The 13,176-nt window shown below is 36.2% G+C and overlaps 2 protein-coding genes across 2 annotated transcripts; one reads left to right on the top strand and one right to left on the bottom strand.

Moving 5' to 3' along the window:
• Window positions 1-8,564: 8,564 nt before the first annotated feature.
• Window positions 8,565-10,735, top strand: Aspvir_006706 (maltose acetyltransferase; the record flags this gene model as incomplete). The annotated part of the gene is made up of 2 exons (XM_043269901.1): window positions 8,565-9,435; window positions 9,519-10,735. The coding sequence occupies 2 exons, from the start codon at window positions 8,565-8,567 to the stop codon at window positions 10,733-10,735; spliced, it is 2,088 nt and encodes a 695-aa protein (XP_043125836.1).
• A 587-nt stretch (window positions 10,736-11,322) lies between these two features.
• On the bottom strand, window positions 11,323-12,546 carry Aspvir_006705 (porphobilinogen synthase HEM2; the record flags this gene model as incomplete). Its single annotated transcript, XM_043269900.1, has 2 exons — window positions 11,323-12,225; window positions 12,328-12,546. 2 exons carry the CDS (start codon window positions 12,544-12,546, stop codon window positions 11,323-11,325), a joined length of 1,122 nt encoding a protein of 373 aa, XP_043125835.1.
• Between the last annotated feature and the right edge of the window lie 630 nt (window positions 12,547-13,176).

Raw genomic sequence — 13,176 nt, 5'->3', positions numbered from 1 at the left:
GATAAGGCTAACCCACTTAGTAAACTTATTAATAATAATTAATAACTAGTTATAACTATTATTATTCCTGCCTAGTAATCTGATAATAAAGTCTATAGTGATAATTTTAAATAGAGTAGGTGGGATCTATAAGGGTTAGAGGCTCCTATATAGCTTATAATAGTGGATCTTATTCTGTAGGTAGATTAGATAATATTTAATATACTAATATAGTAAATAATAGCCTTAGTATAATATAAATCTATTAAGTGAGGCTAGGCACTTATTAATACCCTAATAGTTCTATTTATTATAGATTAACTAGAATAGATCTTATATAAGGGGATATAGCATATAGATCTAGGGCTCTTTAATAATTTTATTACTAATTAAGTAGTGCTTAGTTATGTAGAGTAATCTATCTTTATCTAGTTAATAGGGTAGAATAATAGGTAAGTTAGATATCTAGTTATTCTAGAGGACCTTAATAATATAGGTAGTTTATAGATTATTATAATATCCTTCTATCACCTATTTTTTAAACTTATTAGATAGCTAGATGGATGACATAGTATACCTATAATTAGTAAGATAAGTATTAATAGAATTAAGATTAGGTTTATTATAGTTATACTTAATATTCTACTTTATTAGTAAACAAGATAGCGCATCTACAACTATATTTAATTTACTAGATTAATAAAATACCTATAGTTAGAACTACTAGATATATTAGAAGGCATAGATTAACTGTAGGTTTAACTACTTAAGTATAATAGTATTTATAGAGGTCTGTGTGGAGATACTAATAGTAGATATATAGTTAGTATAGATAACTATTACTTATTAGGAGGACTTAATTATATAGTAAAGCTTTTAAAGAGCCTATATAAGATAAGCTACTTCTAGTTTAGTTAGCTAATATCATAATTTAGTATTAGTAAGTGTTTAATTAATAAAGAGAATAGGCTAAATAACTATACATAAAGGTAGAATTAAAAGATTAATATATTTATTATTATCCTAGATATAATATACTATAATACTAAATCTATTATATAATATATCTAGGTTAGTGTACAGGTGTTACACAGGGTCAAAGTAGGTACAGAAAAGTAGACTATTAAAGATAGACTATAGGTAATAGAATACCTTAGCTTCTTAATTAGTAGGTATATTAATTACTTTTCTAGTAATAAATATATAGTATTTAGGCCCCTTTAGTAGACTACCTTTAAGTAGCTATATCTTATATTCCTATAAAGATTTAGTAATATAGGCATACTTATTAATATAATAGTAAAACTATCTAGTAAGGGCTAAGTAATGCTCTAGCTCTTTAAGATTATATAGAAACTCTAGGGTGTAAATAGCAGCAAGTTTCTTATCTAGAGTAGATAGGCCTAACATATTAATATATTACCCTAATAATTAAATACTTAGGAATCCAATAAAAGCCTTAGTTAGTTCTAATCAAATACAGACATCCTATAGATATTATAGAACAATCCTAAGGTGCTCTAAATACTTATTAAATAGCTTAGAGGCAATAATATTATTATTAATATAGGTTTTAATAAATAGAAGGTTCTTCAGGATTTAATCTATTTATTATTAGATATATAGAACAGAATTAATGAACCCTATAATTATAATATTGAATATTTCCTAGCCGCGATAGCTAATAATAGTAAGATAGTTCTAATCTAATTATTTTACTAGCTATTAGTAGAAAAACTAACAGGCATTAATCACTATAATATAATAGTAGTTATAAACTATATTAATAATATCTTCTTATCTTAGAATAGGGTATAAATCCAGAATAACTTCTTTATTAATATCTTATAGATTAATAACCACACATCCTTTCTCTTTGGTCTTACCATTCTAGTCAGTGATGGTTTTCTATATAATAAATACTAGATATACTAAGGGTGTGTAGCTAGTAGTAGGTTTAAGCTTGCTAGCTTTATAGAGAGGATTAAGTATGTAATTAATATACTTATAATCCTTAGGACTAATATAGTAGATATATAGCTTAGGAAGGTAATTCTCCTAGCTCTCTTTTATAGATACTTCTATCTATTCTTCCTTAGGGATATAGATAGTAGAACTATTATCACCCTAGATATTATACTTTATAAGTACTTTAGTAAGCTAATTAGCTTTAGGACCCTTACTATAGATAATAATTCTATTTAGCAGGGTAGTTTGATTATTGTAATTAAGTAGAGTAGTAATAGATTCAGACTTAATAGTTAGCTAGTAAGCCTGTGCAAGCTAGTATTTAATATATTTATAGTACCTAATAGAAGGGTATTCTATTAATTTAGTAAGATTAGATCTTAATAATTACACTAACAGAATAGCTTCCTCCCTAACTTAGTAAGTAGTAACAAAGTCAGCTTCTAAGATAGTTCCTATACAGGCATGACAGGTAATAGTAATTAGAATAGCTATCTTATTATAGATTTTAATAAAGGAAAACTTATAATTAACTATATATATATATATAGTAGCTCTATGCAAGGTCAGACCATCTAGTAGATTAAAGATAAAGTTATAATTAGTTAGTAATTTAGCCTTTAGATGTACTAGTAGCTTACTAACTAAGTATACTAATATAATAGACTATTATTTTATATATACTACTGCATATATAATTCAGTGTAGTTTAGCCTGTGTAGTAATTAGAAAGATTAATTAATTATAAGAACTAATTATTATAATATTATATTTAAAGTTAAGTATAAACCCTTTACTATAGATAATATTAGTTCTAATAAGTAATCTAGGCTTTAACCTATTAACTAAATAGTAATAGACAGTAATCTTAGTAAATATATTTACAGAACTACTATTATTTATTAGTCTAGGAAACCATAGCATTAATATAGCTAAATAGTTTAACTAATAATAGGATCTAATGCTAGTAACTATAATACTATTTATAAGATTAGTAATAGTTATACTAGGTAATACTCTAATAAACTTAGTATTCCTAATAGTAGAAGAATAACTAGTATTAAGGCATATCTTATAGTACTCTAATATACTATTAATTCTGATCTTTACAGTAGCACAATACTATAAATAGATTCTAATAAGTCTAGTTAGTCTAGTTAGCTGGTGAGTAGACTTAATAATCTAAATAGTTATTAGGTTATCTATAGTAGGGGTGATAGGGACTAGCTTATAAGTATATAGGTATTCTAAAAGATAAGTATATAAATAGTTCTATAACTAGAATATAGTTCTATAGCCTTTATAGGTGGTTATAGGCTTAATATTAACTATATATATATATAGTTCATCCTTAGGCTTATACTCAGGGAAATCCTCAGGTTTAAACACTAGATAACTAAGAAAGGCCTGATAGCCTAGATTATTAGGATAGTTATATAGCTTATTTAGTTTAATTAAAATATATAGTAAATGCTCCCATTCATCCTAAACTAGATATTTAATAGTTAATTTAATATTTATATCAGCAACATAGGCCCATTATCTTAGGGGGTTAACATAAGACAGACCCTGGTTCTATAATTACCTACTATTCTAATTCCATATAGGATGGTTATAATTAGCAGTCTTATTTAAAGGTTAATTAGCTTGCCAATCTCCTTGTAGCTGAGTAGTCATCTATAGTTAGATAGATATTTATAGCAGATGTTAGTACAGCAGACCTAATAATCACTAAGGATACTAGTACTACTATATTCACTAGTAGAACAGGGATGCTTACAGCTATAATTAATATTAATATTACAGAGCAGGTTATAGATAGTAGGGTTAACCATATCTATACTAGGGAATATATAGTTAGTTAGTTCTATTCTAGTTAGTCAGATATTCTTAAGGCTAGGAACTACCTTAGGTCCTATTCTAGGGTTAATAATTAGGTTTACTATTACCTTTATTACAATCTCTCTGGTAGCTATTAGTAATATCTTTCTATATACTAGTATAGGACTTAAGCTACTTAAGGAATTAGGTTAAGGTAGTTATTAAAGTAGGCTTAGGGATATCCTACTATAGATATAGTTTAAGGTAAGTCTACACTATAGTAATCTAGTTAAATATATCTATAATCTAGGCAGCTTAAGCATAGCAGATAACTTCCTAGGCAAATATATAGGGTGTTTAGTTATTCTAGATATCATTATACCTATAAGAGAGGGACTATAATTTAACTAATATATTAGTAGTATAAGGTTTAAAATACTTAATTAACTCTAGTAGCCATCCTTAGTCTAAGGGTAAGGCACATAGGGATTACTTTTCTAGATTAGTAAGTTTAGTAGTAAACTAATCTAGTATAGATCCTTATAGTATTACTTATAGATTTACCTTAACTACAGCTTCTCCCTTATAGTTAATAATATCTCTAACCTAATTAGCAAACACATGGACATCCTTATAGAATAAACTACTATTATATTACTTAATGGATGAGTCATCTAGTATATTAGGCTAGAAGTAGCTAAGCTCTTTAGTTTTCTAATTACTATTTATTACAGGGATAACTAACAGGGGGTTATTTAGAGGATGCAGCAGTTCTAGCAGATTCTATTAGTATTCTACTAGATTCTATTAGGGTCATGCCTAATCTATAGCATTAAATCATTCATCTACTATTGCTTAAAACTATTTAAATCACTAATCTATGGTAATTCAGTTAGTATCTAGCTATTGATTTAACATCTATTAGTTTAACCAAATCATATTCATAAGATCTTATATTAATAGTTTAGCATCTAAGGGAGGTCCCTAAGGACGTCTATTATTAGGTGGTTAGTTATTTATATTAAATAGTTAATTAGTGGTTTAGTCAGTCTGCAGTAATAAGACTTATTTAAGCACTAAAGGTCTATCTTTATAGGGAAATAGCTATCTAGCTATTTATCCTAGTAAGGTAGATTATAAGTAGATATAATATATAGATTAAACTATAATTAGATTAGCTTACTTAACAGGAGTTCTTTAGCTTTAAGGGGTTAATATAGTAGGTTTAACTAAAGATTAAACTAGAATTACCTAATCTAAGGGCTCAGACTAGTTACTAGATAATATTAAGACTAAATAAGAGCAGGACTATATCCAGCCTAATAGCTATTTAGGCTTATTTAGGTTATTAGTAATAGTAGAACTAGCATTAATCCAGCAATAGTAATCTTTAGAATTTAATAGATCTAACTAACTAGCTAAATATAAGAATTCTCAAGTAGCCTTATTTAATATAGAATAGTTAATATCCTAATTAGGTAGGTATGGGTGGAGGTTTAATAAAGCAGGGGAAGGTTTAGTAGACTATATATATTATACTAGGCAGAGTGTCTTACTATTAAACTAATAAGTAAATAAGCTTTTAGACTATCTATAATATTAGCAGATTTAATGACTAAGCTCTGCAAGGCGTAAGTTCTAACTAGTTATTAGTTAAGCTATTAGACTAGTAGTATAAAGGTGGAGTGTAGTATAAGAAAGATAAGATAATAGTTAGTAGAGGAGTTAGATATATAGAGGTCCCTGAAATAGTCTTATATAGTATATAACTAGGGTTAAGCCCTAGGCAGTGAGTGCTAGTTAGAAAACTAGTAAAGTAGTAGAGAGGAAGAATAGTATTAGAAATCTTAAGATCTTAAGATTTAATAATAGTTAGTAAAGATTAAGAATTAATATAGTTTAAAAGATAAAAGCAACCTAAGAGGAAACCCTTTAGATAAACTAGATATACTACTAAGTTATGGCAGTTCTTGATATAATTCTATATAGTAAGTTAATTCTTCTAAGGTAAAACCTTCTAAGATATAATATCTAGTTATATAATACAGTTAAGCAAAGGAACCACTACCGCAGCTGACATAATACATAGAAGAATGGGACAATATTTCTCTTATAATAAAAAAGGCCCTATCTATATCTAGGAGCCTAAGACTTTATAATAGAAGAAATAGGCTAAGATAGAAATTAAAGCCTTAAATTAGAAGCTTAAGCCTATCTACCATACTAAATAGGAGATAAATACTACTATAAACTACCTTTATCTCTATAGAATTAGGGGGTGTAAGCCTATGTGAAAGTAGAATAAGAAGAATAGTAAATATATTTAGAAAGTAATAAAAGGTAGAATAGATTAGTAGAGATATTAAAAGATAAGTTCTCTTAGAGGTTCTTCTAATCTTAGTAATTTATATACTAATCTAGAACCTCTCTCTACTAGAAAGTTCTGATTCTAAAGCTTATTCCTTTTATAAAAGAATGCTAGAAAGATTAATCTAATACTATTATCCTTAAAGATAAGGCCCTAGCTCATATCCACTATAGTTAATAGCATATATATAATATCTATATAGTTTAACAGCTCCTAAATTAGCTAGGGAATTTACCTAATTTAAATACTATTAAACTATACTAGCTATTTCTAAAGAGATAGACCACCATACACAGAGCCCCTCAGGATAAGAAGACTGATAAAGCTATCTAGATAAAGGCATAGAATAAGCTTCCTTAGAAGAAGATTTAGTAATGGATTTAATACCTTATTTACTATATCCAGGAGGTTATTAAGCTGCAAGGAGGGAATAAATACTAAGAGGGGTGAGATAGGCCTAAGTATAATTAGTTAGAAAGGTGGCTTAAGGGACAGCTATCTAGATATTAAGATCTAGACCTAGACTGGGAAGACATCTGAATAGCTTTATATTACTATTATAGATAGATTTATTTAAATATTTTTCCTTCTAGACATGTTGCTATATAAATTACTAGGGGGCTGCATTAGCAGGATATAGCTAAGCTTACTAGCATGGGTCAACACTTTTGGTGCACGCCTCCGTAGTTACCTGGTAGTTATGTGCCTGCGCAACAGGTTACTTAGATTAGAGGGGGCCTACTGTCTTTAACTAGACTGATGGATATATAGATAACTATTCCTGGCTAATATAATATCTGCTCTTATCCTATGATAGTTAATATAGTGAATGTCTAAGCACTTATAAAGTTATATATGTCTGATATCATTTCTCCCCTGAATTAAATATACTCTATCTATACATAAAGATAACTTAGTAGATATGCTGCACATATTACTTCTCTTACAGCACAGAGTATATATATATATAAATGTGCATTACATGACCCCATTAAGCAGGCAAAAGATAACCACACAGGACTGAGGATGGTGTCTTATTAACTACATGCTATAAAACTCAATTTCTCCTACACATTATAGTCTAGTTAGTGGTTACTATCAGAGGCTTGGCATTTCTAGATATATATAGCACCCCCTGATATTTGCCTTGACTTTATTCAGTTGGCAGTCAAAGTAGCCCAGTTACGGAGTATGAGCTAAGAAGGTATAAGCAGTTATGTAGAGGTTTTGTCACACAGTCATGAATGCAAATTAAGCACAGAAGTGACAGAATAGTTAGATGGAGTGATCTGTCTACCCACTCTATACTTGAGAGAGATGTACAGAGTACTAGTGTGTCTGATAAGCATCTGATGCCTATACTAGCTCAGTACCATTCTGAATTTGAACTTTTAGTTATAATTATTTACTTCTACTCTGTGCACCATACTATGTAGCATTTCACACTAATAATATTATTATACTCTATTATAATACTTCTTGTGTAATCTAGTCCTTAGATACATCCTTCCTAGTTATTCATTCCCTCTTCTATTCCTTGTTCTCTATGCCTTTCATGAGTGTCTTTAAGCTTCTCTATTTCACATTTACTAAATTTTCAAGGTTATCTCTTCAGTGTGATAAGTAGTGCCTAGGCATATCTGTCCTCTATCTTATACATATATATTACTGGTATTGTCAGATCAATCATATGTAGTCGTCCGATCCCAATGATTTATGATTGAGCTGCGCCGTCTTCTGTCTATGGTGGTGCACCATATTGGTCTCCAGGCTACTACTCTATACTACTATTATTTATCCCATTTGACCCCTCATTGCGCATCATTCTGCCCTCGCTACTGCGGATTATAGCTCTCAACCCAAGGTGTACTTATTCTCCTCGCCATACGAATATTGATACTTTGATTTGCACGCGGGCTCGTTGTCCTCTTCCGAATGCCTGGCCAATAGCACTCTCTACCTCCGTATATTGGCTATCACTCATTGCGCGCTGTCGTCGAAAGGAACCAAGCAATTTCAACCTTCGTTCTTCCTCTATTTCCCCCCACCACCCAACAACTCCTCCAATCGTTTCATGTCTTGTGCCTTGTTTAACTTGTTATGCTTATTCAACTAGTATTTTGAATACCGCAAGTGATTTGTTTGTGCAGCGACAACGTTCACAATATCTAATTAGAATTGATTTTGCTCTGAGCGACTATCCCAGTGAACTTCAGCTGTTTGTCTTCCCACCCTTCTTGTGGTTTCGGGCTACTATCCCCACTGGTCGCTGCGAAATAGATATAAGACAACAGGAACAGATCTCCAGGTTCAGATCCGATCTGTCAAATTATCATAGTGCTATCAGGCGGATTGAAAGGATCCGCGGAGCGAGAACTGCGCGTCATCTTGATACTATAGCTCCGCCTGTCTTTCGAGAATGAGCACAATGGCGTCCACATCAGTGACGAATGGTCACGAACCCGAGAAGAGGTCCAAGTTGGAGAACCAAAGTCCTCCTCGGTTTACTGCGGTGAATGGAAGGGAAATCACAGCGCCAATGTCCGTTGGCCCTACTGCCGCCGACTCATCTAGCAACGAAGAGATATCGAATAATCAAGGCAGAGTCGAACTCGACACCCCGTCTCATACGGAAGAGCGCGCGAGAGACAACGGAAACGCTGAGAATGACCCGGACGAACGATCAATGCAGCGTTCCACCTCCCATAGTGGCTCATTGTCAGGAGGACAAAGTGCAAACAAGAGGAAGAGATCAGAAATTGATGAGCGTCAAGAACTTCCCTCATCATCTTCTAAAGGCTCTCGAAGTCCAGCCATACGGTCAGATGCCGCTGTGGAGTCCCACACCCAACCGCTTGCTGTCAACATCGCTGTGTCACCTCCTGGCCCTCATGATCTCAAGCATCCATCACCATCAATTGCTCAATCAGACAGAAATGAAGATTCACGATCCGCCTCAGCAAATGCCTCATTGAATGACTATGATTCACATCTGGTCCAACAGGCACAGCGCGCACAACAGATTGACCCCTCAGATGCTCAGTTGGCAGAGGTACTCCAGCGCGAGTCCCAGGACCATGATGGACAAAGCTTACAGCAAAAGAGCTGGAGTGCGACGAGTCGCTCGACAGAGGGGCCCGTGCAAACCAAAGAGCCGTTACATTCGTTTTCACAAGAACAGCCACAAGCGGCTATACAAGTCGCCCCTAAGCGAAAGCGCGTCTTCAGCAACCGAACTAAAACTGGCTGCATGACTTGTCGCAGAAGGAAAAAAAAATGCGACGAGCAGCATCCTGCGTGTAAGTTATTCTTCGCGCCTCTTATCATGGAATACGGAATTTCTTCGTTCTTTTTGCCATGGTCGCTCAACATTTTTCCACAGGCAACAACTGTCTCAGAGGTGGTTTCCTCTGTGAAGGTTATTCGTCCCGAAGCACGTGGCAGAAACCCTCAAGCGCGAAGACTCCAGTTCCGTTGCAATCAAAAGAGGGCTACCCAGATTTAGGGGCGCAGTACGTGCATGACTTGAGCCAACAGCATGAGCGACAGCAAACTCTGGCGGAACAACTTGACGCGGGAAAAATGAGGGCAATCGTCACCGATGAGAACGATCGTGCCGCTGGGCAGTTCAATGCTAGCCCAACAGGAGCAAATTCGGCTCGTGGGCCATGGTCTAAACGGAGTTGGCCTAATGCTGGCCATGCTACGTTTATACCTGATCATGTGACCAAGTCTGACTATCGAGAGGTCCCGTCGATACATGAACTGTCGCGCGAGGGACATGCGAAAGGCGACTATCAGATTGTCCCGTCGATCAGAGACATATCACACGCATCACATCAAAAACCGGGGATGTCCATCTTTCAAGGCGGTATTGATCAGCGGCCGGCACATACTGGCACAGTGGACACGAACAGCCCGCAGGCACAGGCTCGGATGGCCCTTAGTATTGAGCATCAGCTGTCCAATCGCACTGTGAGTGAAGAATCGGAAAAGGACAAGATGATTCGCGGCGAGCTCTATCGCCCTTTCGATATTCATCTTGTGGAGGAGCGCGAGCGATGCAAAGCCGCCATCTGGCGGTTCAACAATGCTTGTAATCCTGTTTCGGGCTTGAGTGCGAAGGAACAGAATCGCCTGCTGAAGGAGGTTCTAATTCCCCCTGGTTCGGTTGTTGGTTCTCCATCGAGCGTGGGACCACTGAGACCCGCCGGATCTATTGGGCAAGGCGCTGTTGTTGAGTCACCTTTTCAATGCCACTATGGGTTCAACATTCACATTGGTGAGGACGTTATGATATCAGAAAACTGTCTCTTCGTGGATGACTGCCCCATCACTATCGGTGCTCATACGTGGATAGGTCCTCGGGTCACTATTCTCAGTTCAATGGCCCATGCAAACATGCAAGAACGGAAAGGCTCTCAAAGCCGCTATCAAGGCCGCCCCGTCACAATCGAGGAGGACTGTTACGTCGGCGCTGGTTGCACAATATATCCCGGTGTGCGTCTCCGGCGTGGTGCTTATGTGGCCCCGGGCGAAGTAGTCAAAACTGACATTGTAGCATATGGTTTTCAGGGTCTAAAACCAAGCTACATGTGATGGTTAAACGTTCAAGATATGTCGTCATGATTATGAGTGTCAAACATCAAATGTCTGGTTGATATGCACATTTGTAGCGTCTGCAACATTAACGTGGGTTCCCACGTTGATAGAGTGTTGGCACCCAACCAATATCTGCACGGGAGTCTTCTCTTGTATGTCTGGCGTCTCTCTTCATGCTTTATCCACCTTCGCCTGGTCGGAAACGGAGCCATGCATTACAATACTAGAAGTGGGGGAGAAAGCAAAGGTTGGTGCCCCTTAAGATGCCGAAGGATACTCTACTGACATGTCTACCAAAAGGCGAAGCGGCCTCTCCGTCAAGTGGTGGAATGGCATGAGTACATGTTTTAATACAACTCGTCCTCATGCTTCAGTTCTTTTCCTGCCAGGTTGACTTTAGAGAAAGAGGGGCAAAGAGGGAAGGCACAAAGTACCTATGCTACATTCGGACAGCCCCATACAATCTGATTAGTATTAAACATGATCCGGACCATTTCTCTCTCAATTGACTCGATGTGATTTTGCGCATCTACAAACATGACAATGATGACAGGAGAGGCGAGACAAAGATAATGAGTAATTGGCTAAAGCCAGTCCAGGAATTCTGGTACAAAATAGCTCACGATAATTCCAGCGCCGGCTCTGAGAATCCCTTCCGTACTTTCAAACGCCATCGATTTCAAATCAAACACCCCGGCCTTGGCAGCGGCATGAATCATAGCATACTCACCACTGACCTGGTACGCTGCAATTGGCATATCCTTTGCAAGCTCCTTTGCATCCCTGATGATGTCCAGATAACTGCTTGCAGGCTTCACCATTATGATGTCTGCGCCTTCAGCCACATCTCGCTGAATTGCTCGCCGGGCGAGTCCACGGCCTCCCGGTGGCAGCTGATAGCATCTGCGGTCACCGAAAGACGGGCAAGAACCGGCTGCGTCACGGAATGGTCCATAGAGACAACCACTGAACTTTGCGCTGTAGGACATCAAGAGAACGCGATGGGCTAAGCCTGCTTCAATCAACTTCAGTTTGATAGCGCGAACTCTCCCATCGTTCATGTCGGATGGAGCGACGCAATGTGCACCAGCAGTAGCGTAGGCAAGGGCGACATCTGAAATTCGATCAACAGACTGAGCGTTATCCAGCGTCCCATCCTCTCGTAGTATACCGCAGTGACCATGAGATGTGTACTCGCACAGACAAACGTCAGTCACAATATAGAGATTAGGAAAGCGTGACCTGAGAAGACGAATAGCCTGAATGACCGGGCCCGAAGGATCGTCTGCAGCAGTACCCAGGGCATCCTTTGCAGTCGGGTGAAGTGGAACCCCGAACAGAATAACCGACCGCAGTCCCTTTTGAACAAGCAGCCTGAGGAAAGGAACAAGGCGGTTCAGACCTCGGCGATGCTGGTTAGGCAGTGATGGTATTGGTGTCTCTTCATCAGGATTGTCAGTGATGAATAATGGATATATGAGCATTTCCTGTTTTGAAATCAGAAAAAACCACAATCAAACGAAGCTTCAGATCTATGTGGTAGTCTTCAAACTGTGGAGAATTTGACCGACTACTTGGACGCCACGAACCTTGGTCAATTGTCTTTCAGCTTGCCATGATCTGGTCAATGGATGGCTGTATCCAGCATGGAGCTGGCTTGAGATGTCTCCAGAAATGCTGACACTTGTAGCGGCTGTGCTTGTATATGACCGAGCAGTGGCCTGAGACCGTGCATGGGATATTTGAGAGCTGCGATCATCATAGGCATCCCTAAAGGCAAGATCCGACACAAGATTTGAGAAAGACATTGTGTGAATGAGGTGATGTATAAGGAATTAAGTAGCTTTAGAATTGAAGATGTCTGTATGAAGTAGTTGTGCTCTATTCCTCCCTGCTCCTTGGCATTTATCATTTTCTGCCCAATGATTTTAACTGTGCAAATGCAGTCTACAGATTATTAATTATAAACTAGTATGATGAGTTGACTGTAAGGTACTGATATTTACTAAATTAATATATATACTTAGCTATCAGAATAGTGAGTGGGTGAGTTTATTAGGTATAGTAGACCCCTCTATAAGTATCACTGATATGGGTGATATAAGAATAACCTTAGATATAGCATCTGTTGAATTAGATTACCACTTACTGAATGGAGAAATTCAGCCATTCTCTTGTTGAACCTTCCTGTATAGGTGATTCAGCTAAGATGATCACGAACACACTAGAATTCTATGGAATTATGATTATAAATTTGAATTTGCTGATGCAGAATCATTTTAAATCTAAATACCTTTATTTCCTGTCTATAAATATGGGCTAGTTAGTTACTCATTAGAAAATTTCGAATTAGACCTTCATTCAATTTTGAGCTTACATATAAATTCTTAGTCATTTCAAAACTTTACTAGCATAGTCAAATTCAAAAGTTATAAGCC

Source organism: Aspergillus viridinutans (assembly GCF_018404265.1).
Source record: "Aspergillus viridinutans IFM 47045 DNA, scaffold_4, whole genome shotgun sequence".
In the NCBI taxonomy this organism is placed as follows: domain Eukaryota; kingdom Fungi; phylum Ascomycota; class Eurotiomycetes; order Eurotiales; family Aspergillaceae; genus Aspergillus; species Aspergillus viridinutans.
Note: the sequence above shows the minus strand (reverse complement) of the source record. Positions and strands in the feature narration are given on the sequence as shown.